Raw genomic sequence first — 18,775 nt, 5'->3', positions numbered from 1 at the left:
TGAAAATGAAAACAAAGGGTTTCTTTAGGTTTTCATGTAGAAAGTAATATCACCATTTGATTGGTTTGCAAGTAATCCTATTGTTACAATGACGTAGTTATGAACTTGATATCGAGCGATAACTATTACCGAGAGGTGAAATATTGATATATTTAAGCATATTTTAGGAATAAAAAATATATGCTTTAAATGAAATTACGCGAAAAGGAATGTTACTCTAAATGTAGGAATTCACGGGGGACTAAATGTGGCTTATAACTTCAACATTGCGTGGCATGGTTGACTGTCAGTGTAACCCAAAAACGGGACACCTTTGTCTTGCTCTGGGCACACCGACCTTATGCTTCTCCACCATTCTACGCCAGGTTTCCCCTGGCAGTCCTACTTACCTATGGAATGGTGGTATACGTGATAAAGGAAAGACTTTAATTTAACCCTTCACATAAGAAACAGCTGTAACGTCAAACAAGTACATATTGATTGATTGATTGATTGATTGATTGATTAGTACTTGATTGATTGATTAGTACTTGATCGCCTAGTTGTGGTTTAAGCCGATCCTTCTTGATCACAAACGAACAGAATATGCACAGAAGATTTGCAAATCATTGTTTACGTTGGCAAGCTATTTATATCTATATGCCTGGGTGTAAATTTTCATTTAAGTTGCCGGACAGGTTTTGAAAGAAGATTTTTAAAAAATAGATAGCCTACATATTTAGTCTCTCATGAGTGTAAAACTTAGGGAATTTCCCTATCCGGAATTTTTTTAAAAGCGTGTGTGTATATTTTGAAAGGGAACAACAACATGCACATGAACGCACCCGCTTCAGGTAGATATTTTATCTTAATATTTAATAATTGGTTATTATACTATGTTTTATTGTGTGACATCAGGTTGTCGACAATGTATAACTAGTGACTATTGGTTGAAGGGACTATAAAACGTGACTTCTGTCATTAACATGTAGGAAGTAACTCTTGGTTGTAGTGTGTAGTTATGAAAAATGCTGACTACTGTCTATAACATAGAACAGTTAACTTTTGATTGTTGTGAATGTATCTCATGAGAATCAAATAAATATGATATCAATACGTCATGCAGGTTGATATTCAAATATATATTTATGATATTGTTTCTATTTTCTATAAATCTGTCGTCTAAATAGCTGGGGACATATAACGTCAGTGTTTACTGATATGTTTGAGTAGCAGTGTTGGAATAGTATTGTTAGCTTAAGCGCTTCCGGCTTCAAGAGTGATATTTTTGCTGCAGCTGCGTTATTTTCTATATCGAATACATTCCATATTGGATTACTTTCTTTATCATTACAAAAGGAAATGTGGAAATGTCTCAATCATTTTGTGTTGGACGTTCGGTAAGCGTATCTTATATCATAAATACCGTATAACCTCGATGAAATGCCCATCGGTTCGATCGCAATTTTGTTTAAAGACCATTTTTTATCGTTTTAATTATTTATTTTTTATAAAACTCCCTCAATTTATTGCCAAACCCCTCTAAGGGTTTACTGCAAAAAAGATATATTCACTTCAGCAGGTATCTCGAAGAAAAATCATATTATTAGACAAACCGTTTCAATAAAATTAGGAATTAACTTGTGTCCTTCGATGGTGCACGATTATGCTTACACAATCTTAAAATTAACATCAAACTCTTGGCTCTTGATATTCGAGTTGTTATTTTATAGATCACAATTTATGATATATAGATATCCTTTATCTATTAACTAATCAATTATTAATTAATGAATTCATTTATCCATTTATTCGTTTTATTTATTATTTATCTATTTTTATTCATTTGTTATTTATTTCGTGCTAAGGAGTGGTTGGCTGTCTTTTATGAAATTCCTTACATGGCATTAATATCAATATATCAAAATTGTTACGAGGCACGGTAGTCTAGTGGTACATGTAGGACGCCGGGCTCGTGACCGAAGGGTTGCGGGTTCGAGTCACGGCACGGCACTGTGTTGTTTCCTTGAGCAAGATACTTTACTCCGCTTGTTCCAGTCTACTCAGCTGTAAATGAGTACGTTGTTGGGCAGTGCTAGAATTGTTGAATGTAAGCTGTTAGCGCCGAAATGGCAGCTCCGGCTGTATGCTCCCTAGGGAGTTGAGAAAGGTATTGGCTGGTTGCGAAGGCCCTATAATCACGGCTAATAATTTGTGAACCGCTTTTAGACGACCTACGAACTTTATATGCAGATATAAAAACCAAATTGTTATTTTCTGTGACATAAATATCTTATCCAATCTAGAAGTTTAATTTGCAATATATTAGCATTGATTTTATGAAGAGGAGCTATGGTTTTACTTCAAACATATTTTATTGATAATTACAAGAGGAGCAGGTAAATATTCTGACAACTTACTTAGCCTTCTACGGATCATGATAGTTAAATAATGGAAACATGAAAGCGATGATTTGGAGGTTTCTTTGATTGTAAATCGTTTGCAGAAGACTGACTCATTTATCAGGTCCAATAACACATCATGATAATATACTTTGATTTATAAATAATCAAATATTAACAGTTAAATTATTTCTCAACACCTCTGTGGAAGTTTTGTACAGCTAAACTATTGCACTGCTCACTAACTGTAGTACATTGAAAGTAAAAGGTGAGCGATTTATACAACGTTCATGCACATGTCATATTTTAGAATGAACGTGTAACAACTCATACATCAAGTTAAATTATGTTGTTATCAAAAATTGTGTACTGACGATACCCTATTCATTGTAATATTTGACACGATAATGTGCAGAAAGGTCATACTCTGCGGTTTTCTCTTCCTTTTCTCAACCGTTACTGAAGCGAGTAAGCCCGTGGTGAATCACTAGTGTCTTACAATTTGATGACGTAAACAATTCTTCCAAATCATGTGATGACGGATTTCCACGTTAAATATAAAATGGGAATTTTGGGAAAAATATCCTTTTGTACTCAGTCGCCTGTAAAATTAAACCCCATAAATTTGAGGCAGTATTGTGTACTCTTCTTTGCTAATGCTGGTGTAGGCGGTGTTCTGACGACATATTTATTAAGTGTTTTACGTAGAATACCTTCATATAACAAAATTATATATAGAAGTAAGACGTATCGTAAGCACATTACACAATTCTTAAGTGAAGAAAGACGTTTCATTAGCACATTACACAATTCTAAAGTGAAGTAAGAAGTATCATTAGCACATAACACAATTCTAAAGTGAAGTAAGACGTATCATTAGCACATTACACAATTCTAAAGTGAAGTAAGAAGTATCATTAGCACATTACACAATTCTAAAATGAAGTAAGAAGTATCATTAGCACATTACACAATTCTAAAGTGAAGTAAGACGTATTATTAGCACATTACTCAATTCTAAACTGAAGAGAGACGTAGTATTAGCACAATACACAATTCTTAAGTGGGGTAAGACGTATTATTAGCACGTTACACAATTCTAAAGTGAAGTAAGACGGATTATTAGCACATTACACAATTCTAAAGTGAAATAAGACGTATTATGAGCACATTACACAATTCTAAAGTAAATAAAGAAGTATCATTAGCACATTAAACAATTCTATAGTGAAGTAAGACGTATTATAAGAAACTGAAGAGAGACGTAGTATTAGCACAATACACAATTCTTAAGTGGTGTAAGACGTATTATTAGCACGTTACACAATTCTAAAGTGAAGTAAGACGGATTATTAGCACATTACACAATTCTAAAGTGAAATAAGACGTATTATGAGCACATTACACAATTCTAAAGTAAATAAAGAAGTATCATAAGCACAATACACAATTCTTAAGTGGGGTAAGACGTATTATTAGCACGTTACACAATTCTAAAGTGAAGTAAGACGGATTATTAGCACATTACACAATTCTAAAGTGAAATAAGACGTATTATGAGCACATTACACAATTCTAAAGTAAATAAAGAAGTATCATTAGCACATTACAAAATTCTATAGTGAAGTAAGACGTATTATAAGCACATTAGACAGGTCTAAAGTGTAGTAAGACGTATCATTAGCAAATTACACAATTAATTCTAAAGTGAAGTAAGACGTGATATTAGCACATTACACAATTCTTAAGTGAAGTAAGACGTATCATTACCAAATTACACAATTAATTCTAAGGTGAAGTAAGACGTATCATTAACACATTACACAATTCTATAGTGAAGTAAGACGTATTATAAGCACATTAGACAGGTCTAAAGTGTAGTAAGACGTATCATTAGCAAATTACACAATTAATTTTAAAGTGAAGTAAGACGTGATATTAGCACATTACACAATTTTTAAGTGAAGTAAGACGTATCATTACCAAATTACACAATTAATTCTAAGGTGAAGTAAGACGTATCATTAACACATTACACAATTCTATAGTGAAGTAAGACGTATCATTAGCAAATTACACAATTCTAAAGTGAAGTAAGACGTATCATTAGCAAATTACACAATTCTAAAGTGAAGTAAGACGTATCATTAGCACATTACACAATTCTAAAGTGAAGCAAGACGTATTATTAGCAAATTACACAATTAATTTTAAAGTGAAGTAAGACGTGATATTAGCACATTACACAATTTTTAAGTGAAGTAAGACGTATCATTACCAAATTACACAATTAATTCTAAGGTGAAGTAAGACGTATCATTAACACATTACACAATTCTATAGTGAAGTAAGACGTATTATAAGAAACTGAAGAGAGACGTAGTATTAGCACAATACACAATTCTTAAGTGGTGTAAGACGTATTATTAGCACGTTACACAATTCTAAAGTGAAGTAAGACGGATTATTAGCACATTACACAATTCTAAAGTGAAATAAGACGTATTATTAGCACATTACACAATTCTAAAGTGAAGTAAGACGTATTATTAGCACATTACACAATTCTAAAGTAAATAAAGAAGTATCATTAGCACATTACACAATTCTATAGTGAAGTAAGACGTATTATAAGCACATTACACAGGTCTAAAGTGTAGTAAGACGTATCATTAGCAAATTACACAATTAATTCTAAAGTGAAGTAAGACGTATTATTAGCACATTACATAATTCTAAAGTGAAGTGAGACGTATCATTTGAAAATTACACAATTAATTCTAAAATGAAGGAAGACGTATCATAAGCACATTACACAATTCTAAAGTGAAGTAAGACGTATTATTAGCACATTACACAGACGTATTATTAGCACATTACACAGTTCTAAAGTGAAGTAAGACGTATCAATAGCAAATTACACAATTCTAAATGGAAGTAAGACGTATCATTACCACATTACACAATTCTAAGGTGAAGTAAGACGTATTATTAGCACATTACACGATTCTAAAGTGAAGTAAGACGTATTATTAGCACATTACACAATTCTAAGGTGAAGTTAGACGTATTATTAGCACATTACACAATTATAAAGTGAAGTAAGACGTAATATTAGCGCATTACACAATTATAAAGTGAAGTAAGACGTATTATTAGCGCATTACACAATTCTAAAGTGAAGTAAGACGTATTATTAGCACATTATACGATTCTAAAGTGAAGTAAGACGTATAATTAGCACATTACACAGTTCTAAGGTGAAGTAAGACGTATTAGCGCATTACACAATTATAAAGTAAAGTAAGACGTATTATTAGCGCATTACACAATTCTAAAGTGAAGTAAGACGTATTATTAGCACATTACTCAATTAATTCTCAAGTGAAGTAAGACGTATCATTAGCACATTACACAATTCTAAAGTGAAGTAAGACGTATTATTAGCACATTACACAATTCTAAGGTGAAGTTAGACGTATTATTAGCACATTACACAATTATAAAGTGAAGTAAGACGTAATATTAGCGCATTACACAATTATAAAGTGAAGTAAGACGTATTATTAGCGCATTACACAATTCTAAAGTGAAGTAAGACGTATTATTAGCACATTACTCAATTAATTCTCAAGTGAAGTAAGACGTATCATTAGCACATTACACAATTCTAAAGTGAAGTAAGACGTATTATTAGCAAATTACACAATTCTAAAGTGAAGTAAGATGTATTATTAGCACATTACACAGTTCTAAAGTGAAGTAAGACGTATCATTAGCAAATTACACAATTCTAAAGTGAAGCAAGACGTATCATTAGCACATTACACAATTCTAAAGTGAAGTAAGATGTATTATTAGCACATTACACAATTCTAAAGTGAAGTAAGACGTATCATTAGCACCTTGACAGTTAATACATTTTGCGTTATCATGTTCCTTTTACTGATGTTTTCTTATAAAGTCGAGCATACTTTAGGTATTACTGTCCATTTGTTCGACCAATATGTATATATTTATCTTTTTCATGCTGTGTGTACACAAACAACTACAACATAGAATCTCGTTACTGGATTTATTCAGATTTGTTTTATATTAATTCACTCGACCTCACGTTTTCAAGATGATTTTTGCGTAATCATTAGCCTTCGGTAACAAGCTCTTCGGTGAGCTATGCAATGACAGCATCATATTTCATATAAATAAAAACTGTTTTTTTTGTTTATGCATCGTTTGCTGAATAATTGTTTCATAGTGATTGTTATCTCTATTGTACTTGAAAAAAGGGGCGGAATCGCGCTAAATTTTGATAAATTTCTGTCTGAACTTGTGTTATTATTTCTTTGCCCATATAACAGTACATATGTATATATGTAATATGTATACATGTATATATCATATAAAATCTCTAACCTTTTTGTTACTATTTATACTCTTTGTCAATTAATACCATTGTCACTTTCTTCTCTTTGCAGTCTTTACAGAATGAAGAATAGAATTATGTTATGGAAGTGCCGTTATCAAACTGAGTTGAATTAACAATATATTTTCATTTTTCTTTTCAGATGGAAATAGACGAACATCGTCAAATATCCGCTTACAACAGATATCGCAGCAACGAGGATCTCAGAATTGTCGCATGTACCTGCCAGAACCAATCGTCTCTCGCCATTCAATCTCATCTATCGGGAAAAGTTTCATTTTCATCCTTGGAGCTCCCATTTCAAAATGACAACGCTAATATCGACATTGTGGAGAACACACTTAAGGATGTCCTTTGCACTGTATTCTTAGTTTGCCATCATTTTAGAGAAAACATATTGAACGTAATAAGTGACTGGGAACCAGAAATCACAAGTCGGATTGTCATCGTTTATACCAGTAGGACATTGGCATTGCCGACGGGTATACAATCAGTTTATCTTGACTCCCACAACTACTGTCAGGAAGTTCTTGACAAAGCGTTAGATGTTTTGCGCAAGCAAAGTCTGTACGATGACTTTAGTTTAGGAAACATGGACACGATGAACACATCTATCAATACGTTCGAAGTTTATCAAAATGAAGATTCGTCAGGTATATACGAATCATGTTCATATCCGTTCTATTCTAACGACGAAACTTTTAGAAAAAGTACACATGTCAGTTCAATAAGCAATTCAAATGCATCTGAAGACGAGACAGAGGTAAAAGAGACAGTTCAAAGCCGGAAGGACATTACCAATGAAGCAAATCACGGATTAAAACGTGAAAGAAACAAAGATGAGCAGAACCCTTATCAATCTTTATCGACGTGTAAACGAGAAAAACTTGTTAATCTGGCAAATGGAGGTGAAGCGCTGGAGGAATTCTGCTCTCCATTTCGTAAGTAACAAACAGACTCATTTATTTGATGTGTAATTTGTTTTTCGCATAAAATTGATAGTTAAAAAATCCAATTCGGTATTCCTCTTAATTATACTTTAATTAAGTTACATAAAGATGATTTTAACGATAAATTAAAAACTTTCGTGCATTCTTGGACCAAACTCTTTTCAGAGAGATTCTGCGGTGATACACGTATCTTTATTGTGGCGTTTTATGGTGGTTTTTTTTTTAAATGTTTGCAAATAAACGTCAAGAAACATTTTAACTCTGAGCATTGTGAATTTTTCACGTCGAGATTTTTATTTTAAATTATTTTTTTTGAAATAAGGCGTCACATAAACACTAACGTCACTGACATCTGATGCGAAATAAATAAAACGTATTCATTGTATATCACAACAAATTAATATTAAAACATTTTATGCACACAGTATAAAACAGGTAATTGCGATTGACGTTTGCATAAGGATAAAAAGTATAGGTCACAGCATACCGATGCAAGACCTTATTCATCAATATTATATTTCAAATACTTAATATATTTTAACATTACAATGTAAAAAAAATATAATATATCGTGACTTAACTTCGCATTTCACTTATCTCTCATGGCGGGTTATATTCCCGCAAACATAGATAAAGATGATGTTTAGCATTGAAAATGTCTAAATGTCTTTTTTTATAAACCAGATTTTTTTTTGATTTTTGTTTGAAAACTCTAATCATCGCGATAAACTGCTGGGCATATCTCAAACATAAATAAGTGAACATATAGCGAAAAGAATCTGAAAGTATTAGGGTGCTTTGATACACACACTATTTGGAAGAATAGTCGAAATTCCACATAGACATTATTTTCTCTTGCAATGATTCACTGATAATGTATCGCTTTCGATAACTTAGGAGAATAAACACACAATCTATATGTCTGTATGTCAGGAGGCACGGAAGTCTAGCGGTAAGACGTCGGGCTCGTGACCGAAGGGTTGAGGGTTCGAGTCACGGCACGGCACTGTGTTGTATCTTTACTCCGCTTGTTCCAGTCTACTCATCTGTAAATGAGTACGTGGTTGGGCAGTGCTAGAATTTTTGAATGCCAGCTGTGAGCGCCGAAATGGCAACACCGGCTGTATGAGCCCCAGGAGTTAACGGCTTTGAGTCGACCTACGAACTAGGTTGTGATTAAACTAGACATTTTCTTCGGGTTGGATTATGAAAAGAGCCAGTTATTAATCGAGATGAGGGGGCTAATAGACTCTCGCACATCTATAACCAATATTAAACAAAACGTAACTGACTGGGGTCATTTCAATTAATATATTACAAGTTATTGTGCATACGCTTACAGCGTAGCCGAATCGACATCGATTTGTGGACAACTCGTACACATTTAACACCTTTGTGTACATACGCTACACTGGTCATTTTTCTGATGAAGGTATGAGAGTAACGTCACATATAAACACTTACTGGTTGTGTTACAAGAATCTTTTCATAAGGTAGTGATAAAGTGGTTGTGATAACCTTGAATTATTTTAATTATTTTAATTATAACTTATTCAATGGTTTATCATACAGATGTTTACAACAAAAGAGCGGAAACTATAGTTGAAGACATAAACACAGGCGAAAGAGCGTTAGTCATGGACTTGATTAAACACGTTCATGCTGTCGCCATCCCCTCAGCAGTCTCCCAGATTGACCTACGAGCACTCTCCATTCTCTCTGACTGCTACAATAACGGCATCGAAAGAGGAACCTCAAGAGAAATACAGAACATTCTATTTAAAACTGAGGTAGGGAGACACAATTTAGAAGCGTTATTGGAAAGCGTTGACCTCTTACTAGGGGTAGTCAGGCGTAGGGCAGCCTCTTCAGATACTCTTCTCAACACTCTGCCAAATGTGATAGTTATGTTGGCGTTGTCACATCATCTTTTGTTATCACATCATGATAAAGCTTCCGTGTCGGAAATTGTACGGACAAGAATTCAGAACTTTCTCGTGTTGCTTGAAGAAATTGAATATCCACAGAATAACGAGACGGAATTGTACTTACTCAACGCCGTGAAAACGATGATCAGTGGACTAGAAAAGGTCATGACCGGTAAGAAGGCAAATCGTTTGCAGATTGGCAGCTGGAAAGACGAACTTCAGAAAGAAAGTTGTCGGACAAAGATAGGCAGAAGTCTGATGAAGATGGCAGTATTCGAACATTATTCACTCATCATTAGACTCATCATCGAGGTAGGCATTCACTTTGTTTTGTTAAATTACTGAAACCGACAACTTATGTTTACATACAAAACACGAAATGTATATTTAGTCCACTACATATGAGCCGAATTTTCGATGCCGTATCCCACTGCACTTGTTTTACACGGCTGTATTTGCCTTTCATCCATTTATTTATATCAATCACGATCTTGACCCATGCACTACAATAAATGTGTATGAACGCTTACTCCAAATTATATCCCTTTTTTATATTTGAAAAAGTTTTTAATGTTCGCAAACTGCACAATAACCATTTAAATTATGTAAACTTGAAAGTGGAGCAACGCTATCATTTTAAGACTGTTGTGGTTCTTCTCATCACCAAGCTTCAAATCAACTATTAATCTACCTTTTATAGATATTTTCTTTTGCTGTTTTGTTAAAAGTTAACATGTTTTTGTCCTAGAAAGTCGACAATTCCAGGAAAAACGTGATATCACTTCATACCCACAAGTTACTGGCAAAACAACAGTTACCATAGAACTTATGAATCTGTAGATAAAGTCTTTTTTTCGATTTTGTCCCTGTGACCATGAAAGCGGGTAAAATACAATTATTTTAACAACTCTTCATCCTAGCAAGGCAGAATGCAGATAACTTTCCTGAAGGCATATGGATATCTATAAATTTGATTGAGGTTTTGAACATGTCATTAAATAATGTAACCTTTTTAAAACACAGCCAAATCGTTCAGCTGTGAGTGTTGCCGATATTAAGCTTATATCATTGCCGAATCGACGGCGATTGTTTTGCCAACTCGCATATAATTTACACATCTTTCTCTGATGAAGGTGGCAGAATACGTATCATGCTTGTCATTGAAGCATCATACATAAAATTATTTCACCGCTGGTGTTATTTATCAACACGTTATATTTTCCTGAGCTGAATCAGTCAAATGAAAAACCATGCTTCGTACTGAATTATATGCTCATATTTCGTCATATAATCTACTTTTCCATTCTCTGTAGTCGTTGATATTTTAGTTATACCACATATCCGGGTTTACACGATCATTAGACATTCTGAAGTGACGTATTTGTTTGGTAGGTAATTTACGGGCACACTTGACTCTATAAGACAAGTACACGTCGGTTGCGTGGGAGTCGCAACTGCTTTAGAAAACGTTATCAAGCCTAACGTAAACTAACAGACGTATTTAGCGTGTTGTAAACGTATCAATTTCTTATTATCTATTTTCAATTCAGATACCATATAAAAACATCAAGTTATAGTCTGCTTGTTTGTATAAACAATTGTCTGTAAAGTAGGGGCGACAGCCAATGTTTACAGGACTTTTTACATTGTATTTCAAATGTTAAGGTGGCACGGTAGTCTATTGGTTGGACGCCGGGCTCGTGACAAAAGGGTTGCGGGTTCGAGTCACGGCACGGCACTGTGTTGTTTCTTTGAACATGATACTTTACTCTGCTTGTTCCATTTTACTCAGCTGTAAATGAGTACGTGGTTGGGCAGTGCTAGAATTGAAGAATGGTAGCTGTAAGCGCCGAAATGGCAGCACCGGCTGTATGCTCCCCAGGGAGTTGAGAAAGATATTGGCTAATTGCAAAGGCCCTATAGCCACGGATAATAATTTGTGAACCGCTTTGAGACGACCTTCGACCTAGGTTGTGATAAAGCGGTATATAAGGACCTCGAATTATTATTAATAATCATTAACCTACGACAAGGAATTGTTCACATTCTGTTAATATGAACGGCAAATTTTCGTTTCATGACATCAACAAATTCAGGAGATTTTTACATGTATATACATATGATGCATATAATATAATACATATACAAAAATATTAAACTAGCAATGAACTCAGAACACACATGGGCGTACATAGAAAACAACCTAAGGCGAACATTTACGGAATTTACATGTAAGCTAAACATATTCATGAATATGCCGGTAATAAATTTGTTCATCACATTAGTTAGAAGCATAATTGAGTACATCCTCAATATCTAGGGGTTCCGCTCACTTTCGCTCTCTACACCCCTGGAACATATCATAGCAAAATTGAAGGCTCAGTGTGCGCCACCTTGTTGATGAGTCAAGAAGACTAGTTCGATCCTTTGATGGTACATCAAAAAATATCGCGGTCACGTAACGGTACAAATTGACAGGCTTTGATGTCGGTCGTCTCTCCTTTGTAACCTTCAAATGATAGGCATAAGCCTAGCGATTGATCAGGTGTTTTTTTTACCTGAGACCAATCAAGCAGCTGTCTTAGTGCCTTCAATTTTGCTATGACATATTCCAGGGGTGTAGAGAGCGAAAGTGAGCGTAACACTTGGATAACGAGGATGAATTGAGTACTGTGCAGAAAGTTGGTCTACCTATCACTACCTATCACTACCTGTCACTACCTATCATTACCTGTCACTACCTATCACTACCTATAACTACCTATCACTACCTGTCACTACCTTTCACTACCTATAACTACCTGTCACTACCTGTCACTACCTATCAGTCCACTTTTATTAAGCATTTAGTAATGGTATGAATACTTTTTTTAAGAGATTTGTGTTTTAAAGCCAAAGTGAGATTTAATGATCGACCTTATACGGATGATTGTAAGCATTTTAATTTAGTAAGTCTTAAATTTCGACGGAAATATTTAGACATTGTTTACTTTTATAAATGTGTTCATAGCCTCTTTGACTGATCTTATCTAATTATTTATTGTTCTTATCATGTTCCTGGACGAAATCGTAGACACAGTGCGTAAACTTTACTTTACATTTAACAGATTGAATGTCCGAAAATTTAGCCTTTTTATGAGAAGCCAAATATATTGTAACCTTATTATGGACACTTATGATTCAGACAGTATGTGTCACTCTTTGTCAAGTTTTAAGAAACAACTAAAAAACATACTTATTAGGTAGTGATAACTTATTGTTCACCATTTGAGGTGAAAGCTGCTAGAGTTGAAGTCAGTCGTTATAACTTGTTTTTTTAAAATATATATTTATGTATATTTATTTTTTGTTTTATTCTATTCAGCTTCATCTTCGCCTCATAGAGAAAAACGTGGAATTCCTGTTTGCCTCGCTGATGTCAATCAAGAGTGCGATGAAGAAGACAGATGGGCATATTCTATATCCTCTACTTGTGGTAGTGTTCAGAGGAATAACAAGCCTTCTCAACAATCACATCCAACAAAGTACATCATATTGTTATACATGTTTATAATATTAATATAAAAACCAATTATAATTATTTTTAAATGTATGGCAAATGCTGTTATGAGACTTTAACAACATTTGCTATTGTAACGTCATCAATCTCTATTGTGACGTCATCAATTTCATTGTTGTCAAGACTTAATTTGCTGTTCAAACAACTATCGAAATAGCTAGATAAGGCTAAACTACTCTATCAAATGTAAATTTATATAAAAAATGAATATTTTAGTAAATATTGTTTTTGTCCTATAACACACATTTCTATTGCTGACAAACTGACATAAAGCCCCGCCGGGCTTTATTAAGTTTTTCATCAATAGATATGTGTTACAGGATCATAACAACATCTACTAAAACATTCATTGCTAAACATAATTTTACATATTTTAAGATACGGTGAATATAATAAAAGAATATTATCTATAAAAATATATAAAAAAAAAAAAGAATTATATTTGCAATCATTTATGTCGTATGGTTCGCACCAGACAATCAAGCAGAAAGCTATGCAATAGTAAATAATAACCAGTAAGATTTCAGTGGTTGTAAATGGCCAATTTTATTAAAACGACAACGTAAAAATGCATGTTACAATGCATGTATTGAACACCCTCTTGAGAAGCTGTACCATAATCTGCATTGTATGATCAAATGAAATGCCATTCTCCTTTAGACTTTTGTAGGTAAGGGTGACAAAAACAAAATAACACACGAAAAATGTTACAGAAATAATTGTTTATCATGCATCGTATGACGTCACATTAGAAGAGAGGTGTTAGGGTACGTTGGTTGGAAGAAATCAATATTTAAAATGGTGCCTTCACTTTTGGCCAGGGAATAACTTTTCAAGTAACGCTTAGCTAAAACACGTGATCATATATTTATACGCTGTATGCCTTTTATTTACCTAGCTCAATCAGAAAATATATTAAAAAAAAATTCCTTATATATTAAAAATATAATTTAAAAGTTTTCCCAACAAGACTATATAATGGGAATTTTATCTCGTTCTCATTATGGTATCAGGAAAACCTCTCTGAGTTATTAATCTCGAAATATGTTGCTACTACTTGAAGTGTTACTTTTGCTTGCCAGCAACAACAGCTACAGGTTCTAATGCAACCTTATGATGCTTTTACTACAACAAAAATAAGAATAATCAATTTCATATTTGCATTTGATGCGGTAGACGCTTACATTTCCGACACACCTGGTCTTATTCTCCTCTTACGTTAACTTTCTAATCGTCTTCATGTGAACCTTTCCATTTTTCATATTGTGGTTAAGTTTTATCGATTTTTAGTTTAAATAACGGCTTTGCTGACGTTTCAGCATTATTTTGCTGTTTCTTAAATTCAATTTACGTATTGAATGTTGCCAGATCACCACAGAGATGAGGTCCAGGACAATATTCATAAGACGTGCATTGATATGCTGAAGAAATGCCTCGGAAGTGCAAAGGTCAGTCTGGAATGCAAACAAGACCTGCGTGAGAACCTCAACAGCTTATTGTTCCACAAACGTAAATGGATCGCAAATGCTGTTTCTACACTGATGGCAGCAGCAGATGGTCGGTTTTGTTTGGCTGAAAAAGTGTATCCACACATGAAAACCATCTTGGAACCACTAAGTTTTTCAATAAATTCTGAATCCCTAGAAAGCCAATGTCTTCCAAGATGGGAGAACGTGTCAGGGACAATAACAGGACATAAAGAGGTTAGTGTCCATGTTCTTCTTCCAGCAAACGGGACGTGTGACCTTCAGCAATACCACAAGAGTGTTGCCAAAGATAAAAAGGCTGGAATGCACTGCAACACTCTGGATGTATTGAGAAGCCTTCTTGGAACTGAACAGCATCCGAACATGAAAAGACTTATTGCGTTTCACTTGCAGGCAATCCCAATGTTCTACATGACCGAAAAACTGTCAGATGCATCACTAAGTACGTACTTGCTTCGAGAACGAAAGGATCGGAGTTGGCTGCCTGCCCGAACCCTTGGATCCATTGCTTTGGACTGTGTAAGAGCCGTTGATTTCCTGCACGAAAGGAAGATCATACATAGAAACATCACTGCTTCCAGTTTCTGTTACCGAGGAGAACACACAAATTTTGTTCTTTCTGACTTCAGTATTGCCAAAGCGATTGACGACGGTTCGAATGGTTCCAGTACTTTTATCCAAGGTATGTAGCCGTAATATACACGTCATTAATAATACAATATCTTTCTTATCAAATGAAGAAGGATGGAGGTAAAACACTCACACACACGTGATTGCACCTTTTAGATATACAGTAAGTTAAACGAAATTACACGGAATAATAATAATATTAATAACAGTAATAATTCGAGGTCATTATATACCGCTTTATCACAACCTAGTTCGTAGGTCGTCTCAAAGGGGTTCACAAATTATTATCCGTGGTTATAGGGTCTTTGCAACCAGCCAATATCTTTCTCAACTCCCTTGGAGCATACAGACGGAGCTGCCATTTCGGCGCTTACAGCTAGCATTCTTCATTTCTAGCACTGCCTAAACACGTACTCATTTACCGCTGAGTAGACTGGAACAAGCGGAGTAAAGTATCTTGCTCAAAGATACAACATAGTGTCGTGACTTGACTCGAATCCGCAACCCTTCGGTCACGAGCCCGGCGTCCTACCACTAGACTATCGTCCCTCCTCGTACAATTGTTACGTCGTTCTAGGAACAATAATGAACAATACAATTTTTAAACAGATGAATTAGTATCATTAATAATAACAGTAATTTTGTTATGATTTTCGTGATTTTGTACCATTTTGAGAGATTGCATTCTGAAGCATTTCAGCAAAAGAGGATTTTTTATCGCAATTCACGTAAAGCCCGCCATGTACATTTTGTGCGCACTTCGTTATTTGAACATACTTGGTCAATGGTAATGTGTTTGTCCTACTGTTCTATACGGTAGTAAGGCGTGGTAACTAATACGAAAAAATAACAGTGCAGAGTAATAGGCATCCTTTATTGCAATTTTGGTTTTAATAAAAAGATTATTGAAATAGCAAAAAAAACAACATATTTTCTTTGTGAATTTAGACATAGAGGGAAATTTAATTCCGACCCGATGGTCCTCTCCTGAGTCACTGATAGATGATCGCTATGACGTCATGTCCGATACCTGGATGCTTGGCCAATTGTTGACCGAGATATTCACACATGGATGCCATCCTTTTCCGGAAATGTGCGCGTTTGAATTCGACGACCTCATGGATATGGTAATGTATACATTGAACAGATTTTAGAAATGGATCGGAAATCGTTGTAGGTTCAACGTTTACATTGAATAAATTGGTCACAGGAATCGGAAATCGTTCTAGGTTCAACGTTTACATTGAATAAATTGGTCACAGGAATCGGAAATCGTTTTGGGATGAAAATGTACATTGAACATGTTCTAGACTGGGATTAACGTATATATTGAAAAGGCTCTAGAAAGGAAATCGTTCTGGGATCAACGTATGCATTGAACAAGTTCAGTATAAATACTGAATATAAAATGACCTATGTTTAAATGAGATGTTAAATAGTATCATGTAAATTTGAATGTAAGAAAATATACATATCTCGAGACTCTAACTTATGGTTCCTTGATTTCAAAAAAGGTGGTTTTCCATGACCTGAAACCCCGTCGGTGGCCCTGTATACCTTTACCTGTACACAACATTACTCTTCAATGTCTTGAAACCAAGCCGCATTCGCGAATCAAACCGAAAGAGGTCCTTGAGAAATTGAACAACTGGATGGCCTCTCCTGACGAAAGCGATGGTAAGATATCAATTAAAACTGTAAAGTTAAAGTTAGATTTGCATTTACAATTTGTTTATAGAATAGAAATATTTTTTTTAAATGTTTAACCATTATTACCATTTTCTATCAGACATCAGGTCTCAGCGACAACATGCAAAGACATAATTATAACCCCAGGTATAACTATATGATCTTAACATAAAAAAAGAAGTCATTAGTCTCTTGGTGGTTATGTGACTTTTTATCAAACATCTATCAATAGTCCTTTCTCATTGTACATAAATACTGATTGTAGAACAAGATTTAGCTTACATAAGCATGGCATGATGTCCAATCACTATTTGCAGACGGAAAAAACTTATAGTATAGTGCTTCAAGTGATGAAGGTTGATGGCAAGATTTGTGGCTATCAACTCTGTGGGAATCTTTCTATTTCGTTGTGTGACATGGAGGTCGATTTATTTATCATGCTCATGGGTGTACCTTGTAGTTTCGTTTCCATGATTCTCACTTTGACAGCATGGCATTTAGCATAGATTTAAGTTTTTTTATGATCTTGTCGACTTTGAGTACATATTTGGTCCTTGTGTATTGGCACTGTGAGATATACGGTCAACATTCCATGAATCGAACTTCGAATATTCGAATTTCTCGATTTGTCGAACTTACATGAACTACAAAGTCCAGATTTTATAACACTTCTAATATTCCAATATTCCTTTTATGAAGAAATATTTTACGAGTCGAACTTCTCGCTGTTTCGAACTACAATAAAGGCCAGATGGTAAGGAAAACATTGAAAATAACAACTAATCAATGGAAGTAAAACAGTTACCTGTACCACATGTAGAACGTTTAAATGTCTCGCTCGAAGCTCAACATTCAACAATCGAAGTCTCGTTGTTTCGAACTTTTCCCGATGGTCCGGCACAGTGTAAAACTTCGAAGTTTGCATTTTCTATTTAACTACAAATATTCACAATGCTTTCATTATGAAACAGGTCATTTACCAAAATCAAGCATTGAAGCGTTTGCTAACAAGATCTTGAATTATCCGGAGCTGGACCCTAACCAGAAAGAACCAGAAAGAGTAAGTTCCGATGGTTTTCAGTGGCCTATAGTTAAAAAAACCTGTTTCGTTTTAGGTGATATTTCCTAAAAAAACAAATTTGTGTTTGTCTGGATAATTATATTTTCCTGATCTTATTGTCAAATATCAAAATAACCAGATGGGAGGAGAAAGTACTGAAAATAGAACTCTTCCATTAAACGAGAGAAAACTTTTCAAGCAGAAAGAACACTTTGGTCGAGATTTTGTCTCTTATAAAAGTTCATAATAGAAAGGATTTAAGCATTTGCAAATCGGTTTTGAAAATAGTGCTCCTCAAAATAAGTTATTGAATATCTAATTATTTTTCTAAATAACAATTCACATAAGAAAACACGTTTTCATATAAGTTTTTTCCATTCGAGTATTAAGGGTTTCTGTTTTAATCCAATTTTACAAACATGTCTAACAAAATGGTATATTTTAATTTTGCTTTTTCTTTTATGTCATTAGCACCAATAAGTGAAAATATCGTCATAGATGTGTTATGTATAAGTATGAATTAAACAAGTTTTATTTCTTTTCTTAGGGATCCACAGAGCAGTTAAAACAACTGAAAAACATGAGAGGAAGTAAGTGTTTATTTGGGTCTTTCGTTGGTGCAGGCTGTAAAACTCTTCTCTTTGTTCAAGTCTTATGGTCGCCATGAG

General features: G+C 34.4%; 1 protein-coding gene across 2 annotated transcripts in view; it reads left to right on the top strand.

The window, feature by feature from the left end:
* Window positions 1-18,775, top strand: part of LOC110457493 — a 31,223-nt gene that overhangs the window by 3,869 nt on the left and 8,579 nt on the right. The window contains exons 1-9 of one of the 2 annotated variants that reach the window (XM_021508801.1): window positions 784-833; window positions 6,947-7,745; window positions 9,327-9,994; window positions 13,047-13,206; window positions 14,610-15,410; window positions 16,307-16,485; window positions 16,873-17,035; window positions 18,019-18,107; window positions 18,655-18,697. In XM_021508801.1, coding sequence (XP_021364476.1) covers window positions 6,947-7,745; window positions 9,327-9,994; window positions 13,047-13,206; window positions 14,610-15,410; window positions 16,307-16,485; window positions 16,873-17,035; window positions 18,019-18,107; window positions 18,655-18,697 — 2,902 coding nt within the window. In that variant the 5' untranslated portion in view covers window positions 784-833. Of the gene's footprint in view, window positions 1-783; window positions 834-6,946; window positions 7,746-9,326; window positions 9,995-13,046; window positions 13,207-14,609; window positions 15,411-16,306; window positions 16,486-16,872; window positions 17,036-18,018; window positions 18,108-18,654; window positions 18,698-18,775 lie in introns of those variants that run through there. The other variant, XM_021508800.1, reaches the window with a different exon arrangement.

Source organism: Mizuhopecten yessoensis, unplaced genomic scaffold, assembly GCF_002113885.1.
Source record: "Mizuhopecten yessoensis strain PY_sf001 unplaced genomic scaffold, ASM211388v2 scaffold9157, whole genome shotgun sequence".
Taxonomy (NCBI): domain Eukaryota; kingdom Metazoa; phylum Mollusca; class Bivalvia; order Pectinida; family Pectinidae; genus Mizuhopecten; species Mizuhopecten yessoensis.
Note: the sequence above shows the minus strand (reverse complement) of the source record. Positions and strands in the feature narration are given on the sequence as shown.